General features: G+C 35.7%; 1 protein-coding gene across 2 annotated transcripts; it reads left to right on the plus strand.

The window, feature by feature from the left end:
• The first annotated feature begins 4,817 nt into the window (after positions 1 to 4,817).
• On the plus strand, positions 4,818 to 17,202 carry LOC117315768. Of its 2 annotated transcripts, none has more exons than XM_033870127.1 (15): positions 4,818 to 4,879; positions 5,178 to 5,394; positions 6,242 to 6,362; positions 6,552 to 6,755; positions 7,010 to 7,191; positions 7,434 to 7,593; positions 8,118 to 8,244; positions 8,420 to 8,540; positions 9,929 to 10,097; positions 10,436 to 10,611; positions 11,551 to 11,685; positions 12,049 to 12,093; positions 12,210 to 12,347; positions 12,612 to 12,725; positions 13,205 to 17,202. In XM_033870127.1, the coding sequence occupies exons 3-15, from the start codon at positions 6,272 to 6,274 to the stop codon at positions 13,364 to 13,366; spliced, it is 1,824 nt and encodes a 607-aa protein (XP_033726018.1). In that variant the 5' UTR covers positions 4,818 to 4,879; positions 5,178 to 5,394; positions 6,242 to 6,271; the 3' UTR covers positions 13,367 to 17,202. The 2 variants fall into 2 exon arrangements, with proteins under 2 accessions (XP_033726018.1, XP_033726016.1); XM_033870125.1 differs by having other exon boundaries at positions 5,178 to 5,390.
• Positions 17,203 to 23,198: the final 5,996 nt, after the last annotated feature.

The following is a 23,198-nucleotide window of genomic DNA, read 5'->3' on the forward strand; positions in this document are numbered from 1 at the left end:
TCACTCATATTTGCCTGGTAGCATCACTATGGGGTGGGGATTCAAAATTGTACAAATGATGGGGCTGACCCCCTGGGGGCCTCTGTGGCGGGGCCAAAAGGGGTCATTTTGGCGCTATTGATATAAACGACTTCTTCTCTGACACCAAGCAATGGCTATCACTCATATTTGCCTGGTAGCATCACTATGGGGTGGGGATTCAAAATTGTACAAATGATGGGGCTGACCCCCTGGGGGCCTCTGTGGCGGGGCCAAAAGGGGTCATTTTGGCGCTATTGATATAAACGACTTCTTCTCTGACACCAAGCAATGGCTATCACTCATATTTGCCTGGTAGCATCACTATGGGGTGGGGATTCAAAATTGTACAAATGATGGGGCTGACCCCCCAGGGGCCTGAGGGGTGGGGCCGAATGTGGTCAATTTGGCTATATTGATATAAACGACTTCTTCTCTGAAACCGAGCAATGCCTGTCGCTCATATTTACAAATGGTGGGACTGACACCCCCCCCCCCCCCCCCCCCCCCCCCTTCTCTGAAACTAAGCAATGGATATTACTCACATTTGTATGGTAGCATGGTTATGGGGTGGGGATTCAAAATTGTACAAATGTTGGGGTTGACCCGGGCCGCCAGGGGGCTGAGGGGTGGGGCCAAAAGGGGTCAATTTGGCTTAATTGATTTAAACAACTTATTCTCTGAAACTTAGCAATGGTTTGACTGGTAGCATCCTATGGGGTAGGGATTCAAAATTGTATAAAGAAAGGAGCTGCATCAGCCCAGTGTTCCAGTGATCCTTGACAGCTGGCGAATAGCAAACGTAACACCAATCTTCAAAAATGGTAACCATCATCAAGTAGAAAACTACCGGCCCATTAGCCTAACATCTATCCCAGGCAAACTACGGTGTACCTCAAAGAATTGTACGTGATGAAATAGTAAAACATATGGACAGTAACAACTTGTTCACAGATCACCAACACGGTTTCAGAACTGGCAAATCATGTACTACAAACCTACTTGAGGTACTCCTTCTTCCATAGATTTTTTGAATATGTATTCCAATGGTTCTAATATTTGGTTAGTGGTTTCTAATAGCAATTTAGGATGAAAGATGTCAGGCCCTGGTGATTTGTTTGGATTCAGTTTTTTTTACGGCCTTTTTGATTTTTTCTTTGTTTATGTCAATATTGGATAGTGCAGTTTGGTGTGGTCTCACTGGGAAGTACGGTGAATCATCGTCATCTGGTTTGTTAAATACAGTGCCGAAATAGTTGTTTAGGTCTTCAGCAGTTTCTTGGTGGGAATTGGTGATGGTACCGTCAGTTTTTTCCACGTTGGTTACAGACATACCTGTTCGAGTTTTTTCTTTTACGTACTTCCAGAATAGCTTGCTGTTGTTATTGATGTTTTCTGCTAATGTGTTTTCGTGCTGATAGTGAGAATTCCGGATCTTGTTGGTTGCGACGTTCCTAGCTAGTTTGTAGGAATTGAAATTCTCATCCGTCTTACAGTGAAGATATTTTTTCCATTTTTGTTTTTTTAATCGAATGGATTTTTGGGCCTCTGTATTTAAATGAGACTTCCATCTGGATTTGTTCGGAGATGTCTTCTTCACGGGTATTTTGTCTTCTATTAGTATTGTAATGGTTTCAAGAAAGACATTCCAAGTACTGATCCGGTGACTTGTCTTCAAATATTATAGGCCAGTTTATTTCAGGTTGTAGTACGTGTTGATATAGGAAGGTATCCCTGATACATTCCAAAAATCTAGTTGATATGTGTGTCTCTGATGTGGTTGTCGTCCAATTTGACAAATTTATTTCGGGCAAGTTATCCCTACGATTGTGCCCTTTTTTGGTCAATCATTTTATCAATTTTATGACTTTATAGCTTTCATAAACACTCCCTTTCTTTTCCTTTTCATTTGATGTACTGTGTACTGTAGGCCTACAAGGAATAGATCACCGAAACGGACCGAAACCATGGAAACGGAACCGAACGCGCTAACCATGGGAAATGTTCGTTGCCTGCTGCGGGCATACTACCGTATACACAGTCAAAATGAGATACACACGTTAATTATACTTTTAACAATGCTGCATATCATTACTTTATTTAATTATGTTAGTTCATAATATCCAGGGTTACTAAAAGGTAAATTACGTCGGAAAAGTTTTATCAAGTTCAAGGGCAATAACTCTGTTAATGAAAATGGGAGATTGAAGAGGTGACATGTCGATATTTTTATTTTCTTTGGCTTTAAGCATCCATACTCTTTGCAATAAAAGACATTTGACTTGTTGTTTCTAGTCGTGAAAAAAAGACTAAAACTGATAAGAATCTGATGTAATTAAGTTGATTGAGGCGATGGGGAAGTAGATTATTGTTGTAGTTGGAACATATTATACTAGATTCCGTTACTCCTTGTCCGATAGATGTATGAATTCAGAATCTTTTTTTTTCATCGGTGATTTTAAGTAATGTATCTCGAGTACTGTTTCAATTATAAGATACGTCCCTTGCATAACGTCAAATAATAAGCACAGCTCTGAAAATCTAGTAATTACACATTATCCCTACGTTCTTCCCATTTCTACGTCATCATTCTTCACATCCTTCCCATTCTTACGTCATCCCTCCTCACATCCTTCCCATTCTTCCGTCATCATTCCTCACATTCTTCCGTCATCATTCCTCACATTCTTCCCATTCTTCCGTCATCATTCCTCACATTCTTCCCATTCTTACGTCATCATTCCTCACATTCTTCCCATTCTTCCGTCATCATTCCTCACATTCTTCCGTCATCATTCCTCACATTCTTCCCATTCTTCCGTCATCATTCCTCACATTCTTCCCATTCTTACGTCATCATTCCTCACATTCTTCCCATTCTTACGTCATCATTCCTCACATTCTTACGTCATCATTCCTCACATTCTTCCGTCATCATTCCTCACATTCTTACGTCATCATTCCTCACATTCTTCCCATTCTTCCGTCATCATTCCTCACATTCTTCCCATTCTTACGTCATCCCTCCTCACATTCTTCCGTCATCATTCCTCACATTCTTCCCATTCTTACGTCATCATTCCTCACATTCTTCCGTCATCATTCCTCACATTCTTCCCATTCTTACGTCATAATCCTCACATTCTTCCCATTCTTACGTCATAATTCCTCACATTCTTCCCATTCTTCCGTCATCATTCCTCACATTCTTCCGTCATCATTCCTCACATCTTCCCATTCTTCCGTCATCATTCCTCACATTCTTACGTCATCATTCCTCACATTCTTCCCATTCTTACGTCATCATTCCTCACATTCTTCCCATTCTTACGTCATCATTCCTCACATTCTTCCGTCATCATTCCTCACATTCTTCCCATTCTTCCGTCATCATTCCTCACATTCTTCCCATTCTTCCGTCATCATTCCTCACATTCTTCCCATTCTTACGTCATCATTCCTCACATTCTTCCCATTCTTACGTCATCATTCCTCACATTCTTCCGTCATCATTCCTCACATTCTTCCCATTCTTCCGTCATCATTCCTCACATTCTTCCCATTCTTACGTCATCATTCCTCACATTCTTCCCATTCTTACGTCATCATTCCTCACATTCTTACGTCATCATTCCTCACATTCTTCCGTCATCATTCCTCACATTCTTACGTCATCATTCCTCACATTCTTACGTCATCATTCCTCACATTCTTCCCATTCTTACGTCATCATTCCTCACATTCTTCCCATTCTTACGTCATCATTCCTCACATTCTTCCCATTCTTACGTCATCATTCCTCACATTCTTCCCATTCTTACGTCATCATTCCTCACATTCTTCCGTCATCATTCCTCACATTCTTCCCATTCTTCCGTCATCATTCCTCACATTCTTCCCATTCTTACGTCATCCCTCCTCACATCCTTCCCATTCTTACGTCATCATTCCTCACATTCTTACGTCATCATTCCTCACATTCTTCCGTCATCATTCCTCACATTCTTCCCATTCTTACGTCATCATTCCTCACATTCTTCCGTCATCATTCCTCACATCCTTCCCATTCTTCCGTCATCATTCCTCATATCCTTCCCATTCTTACGTCATCATTCCTGACATCCTTCCATATTACGTCATCCCTCCTCACATATTCCCATTCTAACGTAATCCCTCCTCACATATTCCCATTCTTGCGTCGTCCCTCCTCACATCCTTCCCATTCTTACGTCATCATTCCTCACATTGTTCCCTATAACGTCATCCCTCACATTGTTCCCATTCTAACGTCATCCCTCCTCATTCTCCCCTCATTCGGCTCACCTCGGCAGATTGATGCAGTGTACCGGAATCTGCCGAGGTGAGCCGAATGATTCTCCCCTATAACGTCATCCCTCCACACGTTCTTCCCATCCTTATGTCGTCCCTCCATACGTTCTTCCCTATTACGTCCTCTCTCCTCACATTCTTTCCCATTACAAGTTTTGTTTACACATTTGTATTAACTTTTTAATGCAGTAATTGTTATCATTCTGTCATTAAAAAACAGATATCCACTTGATCTGTAACATTGTTTTTAAAAATGTTCAACAGGTTATAACTCACTCAAAACGATAATGAGAAACTTCCCAACAGTGTCTGTGTGAAGGGAGATAACTCCCATTACTCATGAAAGTTTGTATGTGTACATTATCATGGTATTTGCGGTATGTGGAAAGACAGGGGGTTCCCCTAGTTTTCCTACACGCGACAGGTATATAAAACCCTTCGCCGGAGTAAAACCACTTGAGTCGGGTATGCAGGCGGAGTGTGATGAATCGATACAGATACAAGGATGGGTAGAGCTGGGCAAAAAATAAAGGTAGGTGTCAATAAGAAAAATATATCATACCTTTATTTTTACCTGTAAACTGTATTTATTTGTTTTATTGCAGATAAATGACTGCAGGTTGCGTGTTGCATTAACATTTAATCATTTCTAACAGAAACCAGAAACCTGCATAATTTTCATGTCCCTGCACGACCTAGATTTCTAGCATTTTTTTGCAAATAGACATTAAATATGAAAAAAAAAATCTTAAATGCATCAGCATACTTTGTTCATTGGCTGTTCTTTATGTGTTTATTTGATGATAATTGATTTGACATAAAAATTACAGGAGCCACGAAAGACATGGTCGATCGCGATCATCGATAGGGTTCATCCCCACCATGAAAGAATTCAATCTTATTCGAGTTGCTTCCCTTGACTCGATGGATTTGACCTTTGACTTGTTGCAAGACAAGTTGAAACATTTGCTGGACTGCTAACAACATCACACACCACCTGAAGTGAAGTGATAGTACTAGTGACGATTCCCACGGTCATTGTGGTAGGTATGTTTCTTTGTTTTATTACGAGTGATAAAGATTAACGTTTTCGTAGGTTGGGGGCGGGGGTTGGGAGGGGGCGGAATATTACACGCAGGGAAGTAGGTTAAGATCGTAGCCTGATCGCTTATTAACGACCATATTACGCACAAAATGAGGTTATGTGTGTGAAATACATTTGTATTTGAGTATATTTTTGTGTATTTGAGTATATTTTATGTGTATTTGAGTATATTTGAGTATATTTGAGTAAAAAGTCAAGCCGGGTTAAGAGACTACATCCGGAACATCACTGAGAACTATCTACGAATAAAAAGTAAACAAGTATATTAATCTATAAAATGAATACATGAATGTACTATAATGCTTACTAAGCCTAAAATGTGTTGATAAAACTTGAATGAACTCAACGCCACACAAATCGTGTTAGTGGAAACATACAGGTGTGTGTGCTGCAATCTATTTTTAGCATGTTATTGCATTTATTACGGTAACACTGATTAGGAAAACTGGTTCGACGCTTACCGGAGACAGAAAACAGGATTTTTTCATCAGTATTATTATTTGTTTATTTTACAATTAGATATTGCTAACAAACAAACAAACAAAAAATTGATCCGAAAAATTTTTTTTTTTTTTAAATTAAAATTGACTGAAACTATATGTTTCACCAGAATATTGATAGATATTTATTGTTACAATATTATATTTGATAACTTCTGAAAAAATACATATGTAGAGAAAATGTATCTTGAGAGAGCCTCTTGCTTTTAAAGTTATCTTGGTGCTTATAAATACATGAATAAGGTTTTTTTTCTGTTTAAATTTAATTTGATTTTCCTTTTTTTGGCAGAGGCAAGATTAAAAGTAATCAACCGAAACCATGGATACAGAAAAAAATTTGGTTGTTATGGCAACTGAAGCATTACAAGCTCAAACACGTCTGACTCATAAATTACCCAGATCATCCAAAGGTAGGATATCTTAAAACTGTTTTTCTCTAGAAAAAAAAATTGCATTAAAAAATGAGAAAAACTTCAAATAAGTGAAATGAAAAGAAAGTGTAACTCTTTTTGAACCGGAGGTAGTATAGAACACTGACACTCTCTACCTTAATTAATCAATTACCTTACAAATGGCATGATTGGATGTTTTTTTTCCAGTTCATGAAAAAGCTTGTGAGACTTTAGACAATCTGAGAGAAATCAAGGCCGAACTGGATGGTTCAAATGTGAACTTTGACTACCCACAAATAAAGCGAGACCAGTTTACGGAGTTTCGTCAGCTGACACTAATGCATTTGCCATCATCTGTGACAGAGGAGGTCAAGGTCAAGTTTAACGGTTTTGTCAACCATGCATTGAAAGGTACAAATAGTGACATTTTTAGCATTTTGAAATTACACACACACATATATAATTATATATGCATAAACAAGTTGTTTTACAGTAATAGTGCAATGAGTTTGTATCTGATATAAATCATTCTTGTTAGCCGGGATAGTACCACACAGAAGGTCTTAACTGTGGGGGTAACCAGTGGAAAAACCCATATGATCAGGCAACTTATTTGTTAATGTTTTCATGTGAATGATATTTGAACTCAATGACTTTTTTTTCAGGTTCCTGCCGAAAAGTTTTGAGTGTGACCTTGGTAACCTGCCCTTGGTATCAAGTTACACAGCAAGAAAGAGGTGAAATGGCGAGACATAATGTGATATTCATCGTATATCTGTCACATGACCACCAGTATCTAGCACCGACCAATCACCACGACCAGGAGAAAGCCTTTGTTATAGATGAGGTAAATTTACGTTAACCCAAGTTACCTCCCCTTGTTCAAAATTTTTATGAAGAACTTTGAAACAATTTTTTTTGTGACAATCGCATATAGAATTTGTTGAAGATTTTAGTTACAAGAACTATGGAAAATTAACAGAGATATTTAAATCTGAAGAATTCAATGTTGATGTGACCACCAAATTCAAACCACTATCTCATAATTCGGTAGGATAATAAGTCTATGTAATTCTGTATTATTTCCAGGGCTGGTTATACGCTGTAGAATTGTACCATTTTCTCCACTTCCTGTCTCGAGGAAGGACAAGATGTATCGAAGTTCTGTACGCCCCGAAATCTGCTGTTTTGTATGAGAGCGAGGCTTGGGCAAATCTACGAAGCTTATTGGATTATAAAGATCTTATGGGTAAATGCATGTAGAATGTCTGTTTAATAATACAGTACATGTATACATGGTTTACCAATTTCACAGATGAACCACAAACATTTCCATGTGTGAAAACAAATAATTCTATGTGCAAAAACAACTATTTCCACACATGAAATTGATTAAAATATATACCGGTATTTCAACCTCTGAAAACATTTTCATGTGAAAAAAATCTGGGTCACATCATGTCTATAATCAAATTTTTCAAAGTGTGAAAATAGATATTTGTATGATTTGAAACAAATAATGCTTTGTCTAGAAATAACTATTTCCACATGTAAAATAAAATACATGTATTCAGATGTGTGTATAGAAATACATATTTTCCACATTGAGCAATTTTTTTTCGGGTCTAAATTAACGATTACCATTTTGTTATGCAATAAACATTGTTTGTTCATCGACGTAGCTGTGCATGCATATGTAATGTATAAAACATATGGTTATTGATTATTGAATTGATAAAATGTTCACTTTATAATTTTTCCTCACGTTTACAGGGTTACAAGGGTCTGTGTTTTCCTGTCAAGGTCAGTGTACTGGGAAGATTGGAAAGAAAACTTCCAAGAAAGGACCATTTAGACTGAAGGAAACAGCAACATTCCAGGACTTCTGTAATAGTTTTAGGTAATGTCCCCCTCCAATTAATCAAACTTTGCTGATTCTATTTCTGTTATAGTGAATGTATGATTACTATGAATTAATATCTATTTTAAATAATAAAAAATTAAATTTAATATTGGATTTGTATAAAACTAGAATTAATTATTAATTATTTATATTGTTCTGTTTTGATTTCCAGGTTGATTCATCATCTCTATAATTTGATGTCAGGATTACCTCCCCTGACAGACATCTTCACTATGGAAGATCTTCCAGCATTGGCTAGAGAAGGTGCTGAGATGCTTCAGAAACTGTACAGGGTAGGATATGTTTATAGGATGGGACAGATAATGTTGAAGTATCAGCAAGATTATGATTGTAATAGTTTAGGTCCATTTCCCAATACAGCACTCCAAAATTCAACATCTTAATAAAATGGAAGGATTAAATTTTGATATTGTATATCTATAATTAAACATTGTGAGATATACCTGTTTAATAGGAAGGAGTAAGGGAAAATACCTTGTCTGTGCCGGGGTTCAAACTAACGACCTTTCCCTCTTAAGACAAACATCCTACTATAAGGTAAAGGGAAATTCTCTCTAGTCTGAGTTAGCAAGGTCATCTTATACTCTCTACTTTTACACCTGTAGCAGGTTTGATCTGTCTCTCATTTTATGAAATGTCATACAATAGTTCCATTTCTGATGTTTTCCCAGATAATTCTTGAGTAAAATTATATTCAACACCTTATACTCTATTAGCTCCATGGTGATGTGTTTCGGTACCACTTCTTGATAGAAAAGAAAATAACTTGGTGACCAATTTTATGTAAAAGGAAAGAGCGACACAATACTTTTGTATGTTCTGATCAATCAGACTGGGACTCAAAACTAAGTGAACTCTCTTTTTAGCGGACAAACTACCACTAAGGCTAACCTGAGCTAGTATGTTGACTTTGTACAATCCTGCACTTTTACACTACTCCTATGTCTACAAAGTCATCACCCCCGATGACAACCAAGGTTCTATAGCTCCAACAAAGCCTCTCAATCTCTCACTCTACCTTTCACTTGGAGTGGTCAACGGCACCAAATCAGTAAATAGGAGTGATAAAAAATACCCTGAAGATGCGTGGTTCAACGCTCCCTACCTGTGTCGGTTTATGTTTCTCTGGTTGCTAAGAAATAGGTCCGTCTGTGCTGTCATGGTTGTGTCCTTGGGCAAGACACTTTACCCCAATTGCTCTTGATGGCATGTGACAGGCCTGCTGTATGTGGTTCTGTGAGGTAGTCACCAACTACTACAATTAAGGAGACCCCTGCCTCAATATGACCCTGACTGTTTACAGAGCGATAAACCAAGTAAACAATAAAAAAACCTTACATGTAGTGACCTAATAAGATCCCACCAGCCAGAGCTATGAAGAGGACCTTATGCTATGCACTTCTAAAGTTACATGAAAAACATACGAAAATGATGTAAACGTGTATATTTTGGTGTACTCAAAGTGTAGCGCATAACAAAACATTGCTATATAATTAGTGTACAGTAGTTATAAATTGGCACATCCTAATTTTTGGCTGTAGCTGATCATGAGCAACGCTTCCAATGTGAAATTTGCTAAAATAAGGTTACCGCTAAAATATGTATGTTTTATGTCAAGACTCATTATAGCAATATGTGACCTTATATCTTGTATTTATAGGATCATGACACATCTAAACGTGACATTTTCGACATTGTCATGAAATGGAATGAGGAAGTAATGGGTCAGCTCTCCAAATTTAAATATACCGACGCAAGCAAGATTGAACGAATCCTCGAGAATTGGCAAGTTGAGGTTCGTCTGGAGGGCAGGCAACTTGTACAGCAGGGTGAGTATCAGTTGTCGCTTCTCATGATCATCACACTCTGGGATGTATGTTTGTCATAGGGTCACAATATTCGGATAATGAGTAACTGTTTTGGTACCTACATGTTTATGATCTTTTTTTTATTTTGAAACAATATATTATTTTTTTCTGATTTTTAGATTTTTATAAAGAGAAATTATAAAAAAAGGTATTGTTTTCCTCTTTTCTTCTTGTAAATCAGGGTGTGGGTTCTTTAAAATATCAATTTTATTTTTTTCCTCAAGGATTTGATGTAATAGCTAATATTTCATATTATATATGATAACATAGTAATGAAGGTGTATGTGGTTTTGTTTTAGCTCTCTCTGACAACCACACCAGTCTGGTAACAGTAATGGAGAAAATTGGTGGACCTGTTGGAAAATTGGAGCCGAGCCAAATCGTACTGGTCGCCAGGGCAGGAAGTCACATGTACGGACTATCAACACCGGAGAGTGATGTTGATTACATAGTCATATTTGCAGAGAAAACGGAGGTAAAAACCATAATAGTGGTCCGAAAAAGTATAATAAAAATGTTTGTATAATTTGAACAGTTTATCAATGCATGAACCATAGTGAATGATCATTGGTTTATGGAATGTTTTTATCCTAAACTAAAATAAACATTATGTGTAGCCAGCAATAAGACCACCCATTTATTGCATGGTTAGATTCCAGTATTTCAGGGATCATTCTGGAGGGGGCCATTGACCCACCATTTTCCTGAATGACCTACATGATTCAGTAAAATCCTTTAAATGTCAATAAATAGCCAATAAATTATTTTACAGATAGTTATTTTTCTTGAAAATGACCTATCCTTTTGGTTACCCAAAATAATCCCCGAGTTTTTTGATAGGTATTGGTACTTTATATATCCAGCATTAACCATGTCTAATGATAAGCCCAATATGTCCATTGCAGTTCAGAAAAAATACAAACACATGTTATTTCATTGTCCTGCAATAAGCCTGCCCCCTTCTGTTACCAGATGTGTCGCCTCTCTGGGCTTATTACAGTTGAAAATTTATCTGTTAATGTAATAATTTACGTTATTTTAAACCGCTTGCTTAAGATTTATTATTGCAAGAAATCAAGTCAAAAAATGGTTTTTATCCACAAATAATCCCCTTCTTCATTTTTGTAGAATCATCTATAATGAAACAGATTTGAAAAAATGTTTAAACTACGTGACAGGGCTTATATGAGAATAAACAATAGTATTTAATGAAATTAAATGAATACACGAAATGTATTTTGAATACTAGCAGTTAGACTGAACAGACAGTTAACATTAGAAATGTCTTCCCCTGTTGACCCGGGCAGTACTTGGAACCTTACAGTTAACATTAGAAATGTCTTTCCCTTGTTGACCCGGGCAGTACTTGGAACCTTACAGTTAACATTAGAAATGTCTTCTATTGTTAATCCAGGCAGTGCTTGGAACCTGTAAGGCCCTGAAGGACATTTACGAGAGTCGAGGTCCCACCAAGGACTTTGAGTATGGAGCCTACGAGGCCAAAGTGTTCTGTGAAATGGTACTGAAGGGAAGTGTGGTCATACTGGAGGTAAAGACAACTAATGAGATTAGGATAATTAGGAGCAAGACATATCCATAAAATAAAATAATTATATATGTATATAAAGTTTGGGGATTTTCCTACAATAGAAAGTGGGTCTGTTAAAAGGACCTTTTCCCCTAAAATATCTTGTGAAAATTCCCAATTTGCCTCCAGAATATGAAAAGAAGTACTTAATATATACTTTTTAACAGAATTAAGAGAAAAAGCAGTACATAACACCCAACAATTCAGAGACAGTAATCAAACTCATTTTAGTTAGAATTAAACTGTACAGAGAGAAAACCTAAAAAGCATTAGTTAACAAATTTGTTGAAAACATCTTTATTTTCTAACTGATTGTTGTTTCAGCTGCTGTTTGCTGAAGGCCACGAGTACTCCAGTCCACTGTGGAAGGTAAAAACACAATTTGTGATAGTTTGACTGAAATGTGTTTGATATTGATAGTTTTGAAAATTCTATTATGCAAAGCTGTCTGTGAAGTATTGAATTGTTTTTTTTTTACCCACCAGGCATTAAGTGAGAAGAGGAAAGCATTCCTGACCGAGACAGGTATCCAGCAATTCCTTGGTCTGATAAAAAACAACTTCCATCTATTAAACAACGAAAAACATAGAGGCACCCCAAGAGACCGTAAACTGTTTTATCAGGTAAGTTATAAATACATGTAAAATACAGAGGTGTTCCTAAAAGTCTGAGAAATGATATACCATTAAAAATTAAAAATTTGGCGCCATTTTTGTTAAATTTTCCAAAATCATCAAAAAACAATTTTTTCCAACTACACCACGAAATATAGATTTGCATAAAAGACACGTGCTCTGCTTATTCATTGCCTAGGGATCCTCTATGAATGATTTACATATTTCTAGTGCAAGGCGAGTAGAATATATAAGAATTTTTGTGTTATACAGATATTCCACAAGATGGACAGTATCCGTTACATGATGCGAGGTGACGTGCCACCGATTCGCTGTACTGGGGATGTAAAGGACTACATCATGAGGATACGCACCCAGCCACTCGAAGTAAGTAACATGTATCTACTGGAGATCAGAGGCAAGGTCACCATGGGGGTCACCCTGGAAGTCAAATTTCAAGATTAGCCTTGGGGTCTGATTCTTGAGTATCCTCTAGCATTGTCAGTCCCTAAGTAATTCACATTTTGGACCTCTTCTCTTAAACCAATAGACCAATTTCAATGAAATTTTCTATAAAATTTCCAAGGCCAAACTTCAAACAAAATTGATAATTATATGGTATGCAATCCCCGGGGATCTGTGGGGAGGGGCAAAACAGTGGGTGAAATTGACTGAACTGTGAAAAAAGTATAAGTTTGACTAACAAAGCAAACAAAGGAGATGTTTTCGAAATCCTGTAGAGGAAAAGGTAAAGAATTACACTTATAACCTCACCCAGTTCACCTGATAGATTGATGTAAATTTGACTTAGGTAATGTTTAAAGTACTGTAAATCATTTTCAAGGAAGAATACCTTTTTATTCCAGGGGGATCTAGACAGAGATGTATTGAGCCAAACAGCCAACCAGAAATTTGAGGAGTTACAACTTGAACTTGGAGCTCGTGCAGAACGTCTAAAGGAAAAGATGGAATTCACCCTGATGTTGGATTGGCTGTTGTCTGTACGCGGTATAGAAGACAGGCGGTAGTAATCATCTGTCTCATCAATAGACAAAGGTTTTTCTTGATAGTTAAGGAAACCGGCAGGATCACATTTCCATTAATTCAAGGTCACACAAATAAACTTTGCCAAAATATATCAAAACTCAGGGGATCATAGGCCCAGGGACCTCTGGTAAGTAAGCCTATCACAATCACCATTTGTTTTTCAATCACTTGGAATTAGGTGGAAGGTTTTATGATATGTTTATTGAATTTTTTTGTTTTTGTTTTGGTAAACTGGTCAATTTTCTTATTTGAATTTTTTGAAGATATATTTCTTTTTATTTCAAATGCAATTTTATTTTACATTCAACTTTTCAATCTTGTAAATTTGGACATTTTTGTGCCCTAAATGTTGTTATTAAGCCTTTTTAAGACTTATAAACATAGTTTTATTAATAGATTTTGTATGTATAATAATTGATAAAGTAAAAATTCTTGAAAACCAAAACCATATCCTTAAATGAAATATAGTGAACAAAATTCCTGCATTAGGGGTATAAAATGTAAGCTATAAGTCAGTTTTCTATAAAACATTCTGAACAAATATATCACTGTCAATGTTCAGTGGTCAAAGGAACAAGGGTCTCTTATCAGAGTGTTATTGTATCTGTCCACTGCTTATCGCCACCCAGTTGTTCAAAACTTTGAAGCTTGCAATGTTGTTACTATAATAGTCATAAACTTCTAATTCTGCAGTAGTTAACATCTATGGTTAATTTTGGTGCTCAGAAATATTAAACAGTCATTAGCTTACCCTAGAGTTATTTTGGCAGTTTCTCCCACAATGCAATTGAGAAATGTACACTTCCTGCATTTCTCGACCCAGTGTTGCAGTGACAGGGGACTGTTGTATGTTATCAAATTTGTTGGTATCTTTTTTTCGTGGGATTTTCCGTTTCTAAGATTCATAACTGTTGTTGTTACTGCCTTGAGTGAAATCTAATTCGTCAAATATGACATCTCTGGTGACGTCATCAGATACGTCAATATTAACATAACAAGAATTCACTAACTGCTTAAAGTGATAATTTTTTCCACATAAACATTTTCGAGTACTGAGCTTATTCAGGATTGTATTTTCATGAGAACACAAGCCTTTCGTCATCGTGATTCAAATATTGCCTTTTTATGCTTCCGCCATGAAATTTGGGGGCATATAATGTAACCCATGTCCGTCCTATCCTGCCGTGTCGTGTCGTGTCGTGTCGTGTCGTGTCGTGTCGTGCCGTGTCGTGTCGCGTCGCATCGCATCGCATCGCATCCCCTTCATCATTAAACTATGGCTTGTCATCATTGGCCTTATCTTTCAGAAAATTTACATTAACTTGAGTTTTTCCGGATATATCATCCACAACGACCCTTTGGAATGGCTCCATCAAATACTGTAATTCTTGAGTAAACTTTTCTGTACAAGTATCAGTTGTTTCCCGATTTACTTCTCCTGTGATCATGACATTATCCTTTAATTTATCAGAGTTGACATTCAAAGATTCAATAAATTGATGCTTAAAATCGTAATTCCATACTATTGTAATCATCTTTATAGGAAGTTGCCTCTATGGGTGGTTGTTTAACAAAAAGTTCTACATGTAACGGTGCTGGTCAGAAAACTTGTAAAACTACCACCAATAAACTGTTTGACCAAATCGAATAGAGTGAAGGGCATTAACTTGTAATCTATTTCTCTAATTTCATTTGAACCATAACAAGTAAAGTCACGAGAAGCAGACCAAACAGAATCTATGGCAAGCCGTTTTAACATTTAATCCCATTTCCTCTTAAGGTAAAATATGCTTCAAATTTATTTCACTTAAGTGAAATACTTTTTACCTTAAGGTTAAAAGACTTTTTTTGCATTATGTTTTATTTCACTTAAGTGAAAAAGAATTTCACTTAAGTGAAATAAATCTTATTCATCTTAAGGGAAAATCTTTTTCACTTAAGTGAAATAAAACATAATGCAAATGCTGCTGTTGAGTAAATCGGACACCCACTCTCATGAATCAGATATGGACTAGTCCATCTATTGACCAAGCAGTGGGTGTTTAATTTCTGACCAATTCGAGACCTTTTCTCTACTTCATTTGTTGTTAGTAAAATCAATACTATTTCCCATATGATTTACTTTCACTTATGTTTTAATTCCATTAAATATGTTTTATTTATTTCCCTTATGATAAGTGATAAGAACGTATCAAAGTTAAAGTTTACTCACACTGTTTCTTAGTTGACAGGTCCAATGGGTTCATTCCATTATACCATGGGGTGGATAGGAGGACAGAGTGACTTTATGGACATATGGTCAGTTTTATTTACCTTAAGATGAAAAGAATTTCACTTCAGGGACAAGTATTTTGCATTATGTCTGCACATAATTTTTTTCACTTAAGTGAAATTCTTTTCGTCTTAAGGGATTTTAACATTTATTTGCATTATGTTTTATTTCACTTAAGTGAAATTCTTTTCACCTTAAGGTGAATAAATTATTTGCATTATGTTTTTTTCACTTAAGTGAAATTCCTTTTTCACTTAAATGAAAAAATATCCCCTTAAGAGGAAATGGGATTAAATGTTAAAACGGCTTGCCATAAGAATCTCTGCCATTTCCGACCAGTAGATTTAAATTAATTAATAAACCTATTACCAAAACCATTTACAAATGGAGCTCGATTGACCTGAAATCATTTTTATCCGAATGCTAGATCGTCATTGGTTACAGCACAGGTGCCTGACTCGTATTATAAAATAACAGATAAGATTACATATAAATGAGATGTACTCTTATATATTATCATTTGATAAAACGGGCACCTCTGGTTACAGAATGATCACTGGATATCCAGCATTCGCAAACAAATTCAATATCTTACGACAAGATGTAACTTTTTAAATTCGTGCTCATTAAGCTTTTTATCAAATTCACCATTTATATTCCTTGATAAAGTCACTATCGAGAACGGACTGTCTATATATCGACTCCTATCCTAACACTCCTATCTTGGAGTGGAAGATTTCCGTCTCCTCTTATTATCGGGGCGACTAGTTGTCTGAGTAGTTGCCAGCGCATCGTGGTATTGGGGGCCGTTTCGGCATTCCTTCCAGCATTTCGATCGTGATTGCCTTTGTCCGTGGAATCATCGGTTTTTGTACATATGTATATAGGTTATCTTCGATATAAAGTTTGTCGCAAACTAGACGAGTGTTGTGACCACTAGCCTTGGCCTGCTTCCTAACAGGACACAGGTTGCGAGTATGTTTTCAATTTCAGCAGGAAACTGCTCATTTATGCCAAACTAAGAACCATGTTGCTTGTTAGCCCGATTTAGAACGTACTCCAACTCCATTTGATAAAGAGAACGTGAAACTATTGGACGTAGTTTACCATTCCTGGATCGACCAAACTGTATACGTTATCGAATTCAACGTGGAAGTCGACACCTAGTTCAGCATGTACAAAATGTCGCAAGAGCGCTTCTGTGTCCTCATCTCTCTGATCACAGCGCAAGTCATCAAATGTTAGATTGTTTTTTCAATCGATCGACAACTAATATCGAGAATATCTTCGTTCATGCAGAGACATATATCTCAGATTTTCAATATTGGTCCTCATTGAACATGACTCGGTCTCGGATCTCACAGAAGTTTTGATGACTTTTATTTCATTATTCACAGAATCATGCTTATCGCTAAGTAATTCACATTAAAATAGAAACATTGTACCCCCCTCCCCGTGATTTTAGTTGAATGTAAGGCTTTACTATGCCCTGCTAATCGTTAATTGTTTGCAAATCAGATCTCAAAAAAAAAAAAAATAAATAAATAAATAAATAAATAGATAAAATATTTGAATAAATATAATGATTACAATCATATATTTGCAGTTTAAATTCGATACCGCATTGCATTTACTGGCTACTTTACTACCAGTCAAAATATCCTTACTTTTATCATTGGATATCCCCCTTTGGCAAAGTCAATTATTTTTCATGCGTAATAAGAAAAAAAAATGTAAAATGCATTTTTTATCACCTCCTCTACCTCCTGTACATTGTATGCACAGTGGAGTCAAAATGAATTGATGCAATATATCATTTTATAGTGCATTCTATGTATATGTTACAGGTAAAAAATACTTTCATCTAGTCTCCATCTACTGCATTGGTTGATTTTACACAACAGTCTAACATGAATTTGAGGTTTATGTGAGTCTTACCGGCTCCCTCCTTACCGGTAAATACCAACATCGGTATTACTGAACATTTATCCTTTAACAACCTGCGATTCTAGTTCATGTTACAAGTAAATAAATGTTTATACCTCATCTGGTCTTCGTTTGCTCTACTGGTTGTTTGCGCATCAGACTGAAATGAATTTGAGGCATATGCGAGTCTTACCGGCCCCCTCCTTACCAGTAAATACCAATCTTGGTATTACTGAAAATGCATCCTTTGAAAACGAAAAATTCTAATTCGTGTTGTTTGCAATAACGACTTAAAACAAGTAGAGTTAAAAAAAAAAATCAGTAAAATATGAAAACATTTTAATGTTTAGGTTGAAATCGTGGCTTATGTCTTGTTATCCAGTGTCTTACCGACCCCCTCACGACCGGTAAATACCAACCTTGGTATTACTGAACATTCATCCTTTGACATAATGAAATTCTATTTCACATATTGAAAATAAAAATGTTGTACTAGGTAAATTACTTATGGAGACTTCAACAACGGTGTTTTTCTGAGTTTGTACACTGGACTCTGAAAGATATTACAGAAAATGAATGAAAAAGAAAATAAATGAAAGACAGAGTTGATGTAATTATAGTTGAATGTAAGGTTTTTGTTTTATGCCCTGCTAATTGTTCCTTTTTTTTTTTAAATCAGATTCAAAACAAGCATATTTGAAATATATATATTTACCGTTTAAATTAAATTCCCTTCTGATGTTTTGATTATTTCATTTTTTTTTTTTTTTTTTTACATGGCTGTTAGATTCTATTTCATGTTACAAGCAAAAACAAACTGTTTATAACTGATCCTGTCTTCGTCTGCGGCATATGGTAGTCTTACAGGCCCCATCCTTACCGGTAAATACCAACATCGGTATTACTGGACATTCGTCCTTTGACAACGTGACATTCTATTTCGTGTTAACTGCAAAAACGACTTAAAACAAGTGTGGTAAAAAATAGCATCAGTAAAATACGAAAACATTACAATATTTAGAATGAAATCGTGGCTTATGTCTTGTTATCCAGTGTCTTACCGACCCCCTCACGACCGGTAAATACCAACCTTGGTATTACTGACTTCATCCTTTGAAAACGTGACAATGTTGTTGTAGATAAAACAATGGACATGAGTGATGTAGTCCTGTATTTTGCAAAACAGACTGAAACACATCTGATGATAATGTCTTGGTTATCAGGAGTTTTACCGGCTCCTTCTTTACCGGTAGATACCACGTTGGTATTACTGCAAAATCATCCTTAGACAACGTGGTATTCTATTTCATGTTACAAGTAAAAAAACAAACAAAAAAACTAATGTTTTTAACTCATCCTGTCTTCGACTGCTGTATTGGTGGTTAACTCATCAGACTGAAAATAATTTGAGGCATATGTGAATCTTACCGGCTCCCTCCTTACCGGTAAATGCCAACCTTGGTATTACTAGACATTCATCCTTTGACAACGTGACATTCTATTTCGTGTTGTTTGCAAAAACGACTTTAAACAAGTGTAGTAAATAATAGCATCAGTAAAATATGAAAACATAATATTTAGGTTGAAATCGTGGCTTATGTCTTGTAATCCAGTGTCTTACCGACCCCCTCACGACCGGTAAATACCAACCTTGGTATTACTGAACATTCATCCTTTGACAACATGAAATTCTATTTCACATATTGAAAATAAAAATGTTGTACTAGGTAAATTACTTATTGAGACTTCAACAACGGTGTTTTTCTGTGTTTGTTCACTGGACTCTGAAAGATATTACAGAAAATGAATGAAAAAGAAAATAAATAAAAGACGGAGTTGATGTAATTATAGTTGAATGTATGGCTTTTTTGAATGCCCTTCTTATTGTTCTTTTTTTCAGATCAGATTCAAAACAAGCATATTTGAAATATATATATTTACCGTTTAAATTAAATACCCTTCTGATGTTTTGATTATTATTATTTTTTTTTTTTTTTGCATAGGTTGTGAGATTCTATTTCATGTTACAAGCAAAAACAAACTGTTTATAACTGATCCTGTCTTCGTCTGTGGCATATGGTAGTCTTACCGGCTCCCTCCTTACCGGTAAATACCAACATCGGTATTACTGGACATTCATCCTTTGACAACGTGAAATGTTATTTCATGTAACAATTTTAAGAAAAAGTATATAACTCATTTGTCTTCATCCGCTGCATTGGTTGTTTTAACACAGTAGACTGAAACTTAAATTGAAGCTTATATCTTAATTATCTAGAGTTTTACCGAAAATAATTTGAGGCTTATGTGAATCTTACCAGCTCCCTCCTTACCGGTAAATACCCAGCTTTGTTTTACTGACTATTCAACCTTTGACAACGTGGGATTTTATTTTATGTTACTGGTAAAAATGTTTAAAACTCGTCCTGTCTTCGTCTGCTGTATTGGTTGTTTGCGCAACAGACTGAAATGAATTTGAGGTTGATGTGAATCTTACCGGCTCCCTCCTTACCAGTAAATACCAATCTTGGTATTACTGAAAATGGATCCTTTGAAAACGAAAAATTCTATTTCGTGTTGTTTGCAATAACGACTTAAAACAAGTAGAGTTAAAAAAAAAAAATCAGTAAAATATGACAACATTTTAATATTTAGGTTGAAATCGTGGCTTATGTCTTGTTATCCAGTGTCTTACCGACCCCCTCACGACCGGTAAATACCAGCCTTGGTAATACTGAACATTCATCCTTTGACAACATGAAATTCTATTTCACATATTAAAAATAAAAATGTTGTACTAGGTAAATTACGTATCGAGACTTCAACAACGGTGTTTTCCTGTGCTTGTACACTGGACTCTGAAAGATATTACAGAAAATGAACGAAAAAGAAAATAAATAAAAGACATAGTTGATGTAATTATAGTTGAATGTATGGCTTTTTGATGCCCTGCTTATTGTTCTTTTTTTTCCTGATCAGATTCAAAACAAGCATATTTGAAATATATATATTTACAGTTTAGATTAAATTCCCTTCTGATGATTTGATTATTTTATATTTATTTTTACATAGGTTGTGAGATTCTATTTCATGTTACAAGCAAACAAAAAAAAGTTTATAACTGATCCTCTCTTCGTCTGCTGTATTGATTGTTTGCGCATCAGACTGAAAATAATTTGAGGCATGGGGTAGTCTTACCGGCTCCCTCCTTACTGGTAAATACCAACATCGGTATTACTGGACATTCATCCTTTGACAACGTGAAATTTTATTTCATGTAACAATTTTAAGAAAAAAGTATATAACTCATCTTTGTCTTCATGCGCTGCATTGGTTGTTTTTACACAGTAGACTGAAACTTAAATTGAAGCTTATATCTTAATTATCTAGACTTTTACGGAAAATAATTTGAGGCATATGGTGAGTCTTACCGGCTCCCTCCTTACCGGTAAATACCAACCTTGGTATTACTGGACATTCATCCCTTGACAACGTGACATTCTATTTCGTGTTGTTTGCAAACAAACGACTTAAACAATTAAAGTAAAAAAAACAGTATCAATAAAATATGAAAACATTACAATATTTAGGTTGAAATCGTGGCTTATGTCTTGTTATCCAGTGTCTTACCGACCCCCTCACGACCGGTAAATACCAACCTTGGTATTACTGAACATTCATCCTTTGACAACATGAAATTCTATTTCACATATTGAAAAAAAAAAAATGTTGTACTAGGTAAATTACTTATTGAGTCTTCAACAACGGTGTTTTTCTGAGTTTGTACACTGGACTCTGAAAGATATTACAGAAAATGAATGAAAAAGAAAATAAATAAAAGACGGAGTTGATGTAATTATAGTTGAATGTAAGGTTTTTGTTTGATGCCCTGCTAATTGTTCCATTTTTTTTCCTGATCAGATTCAAAACAAGCATATTTGAAATATATATATTTACCGTTTAAATTAAATACCCTTCTGATGTTTTGATTATTTTAATTTTTTTGCATAGGTTGTGAGATTCTATTTCATGTTACAAGCAAAAACAAACTGTTTATAACTGATCCTGTCTTCGTCTGTGGAATATGGTAGTCTTACCGACCCCCTCCTTACCGGTAAATACCAACATCGGTATTACTGGACATTCATCCTTTGACAACGTGAAATGTTATTTCATGTAACAATTTTAAGAAAAATTATATAACTCATTTGTCTTCATCCGCTGCATTGGTTGTTTTAACGCAGTAGACTGAAACTTAAATTGAAGCTTATATCTTAATTTTATATTTTTTTACATAGGTTATGAGATTCTATTTCATGTTACAAGCAAAAACATGTTTATAACTGATCCTGTCTTCGTCTGCTGTATTGATTGTTTGCGCATCAGACTGAAAATAATTTGCGGCATATGGTAGTCTTTCCGACCCCCTCACGACCGGTAAATACCAACCATGGTATTACTGACTTCATCTTTTGAAAACGTGACAATCTGTTTCATGTTGTAGATAAAACAATGGACATGAGTCATGTAGTCTTATCTTTTGCAAAACAGACTGAAACACATCTGATGATAATGTCTTGGTTATCAGGAGTTTTACCGGCTCCTTCTTTACCGGTAAATACCACGTTGGTATTACTGCAAAATCATCCTTAGACAACGTGGTATTCTATTTCATGTTACAAGTAAAAAAAAAAAAAAAAAAAAACAACTAATGTTTATAACTCATCCTGTCTTCGACTGCTGTATTGGTGGTTAACTCATCAGACTGAAAATAATTTGAGGCATATGTGAGTCTTACCGGCTCCCTCCTTACCGGTAAATGCCAACCTTGGTATTACTGGACATTCATCCTTTGACAACGTGACATTCTATTTCGTGTTGTTTGCAAAAACGACTTAAAACAAGTGTAGTAAATAATAGCATCAGTAAAATATGAAAACATTTTAATATTTAGGTTGAAATTGTGGCTTATGTCTTGTTATCCAGTGTCTTACCGACCCCCTCACGACCGGTAAATACCAACATCGGTATTACTGACTTTATCTTTGGAAAACGTGACAATCTGTTTCATGTTGTAGATAAAACAATGTACATGAGTCATGTAGTCCTATCTTTTGCAAAACAGACTGAAACACATCTGATGATAATGTCTTGGTTATCAGGAGTTTTACCGGCTCCTTCTTTACCGGTAGATACCACGTTGGTATTACTGCAAAATCATCCTTAGACAACGTGGTATTCTATTTCATGTTACAAATAAACAAAAAAAAAACAAAAAAACTAATGTTTATAACTCATCCTATCTTCGACTGCTGTATTGGTGGTTAACTCATCAGACTGAAAATAATTTGAGGCATATGTGAATCTTACCGACCCTCTCACGACCGGGAAATACCAACCTTGGTATCACTGGACATTCATCCTTTGACAACGTAAAATTCTATTTCATGTAACAATTTTAAGAAAAAGTATATAACTCATTTTGTCTTCATCCGCTGCATTGGTTGTTTTTACACAGTAGACTGAAACTAAAATTGAAGCTTATATCTTAATTATCTAGAGTTTTACCGAAAATAATTTGAGGCTTATGTGAATCTTACCAGCTCCCTTCTTAC

This window comes from Pecten maximus, chromosome 17, assembly GCF_902652985.1.
Source record: "Pecten maximus chromosome 17, xPecMax1.1, whole genome shotgun sequence".
Taxonomy (NCBI): Eukaryota; Metazoa; Mollusca; class Bivalvia; order Pectinida; family Pectinidae; genus Pecten; species Pecten maximus.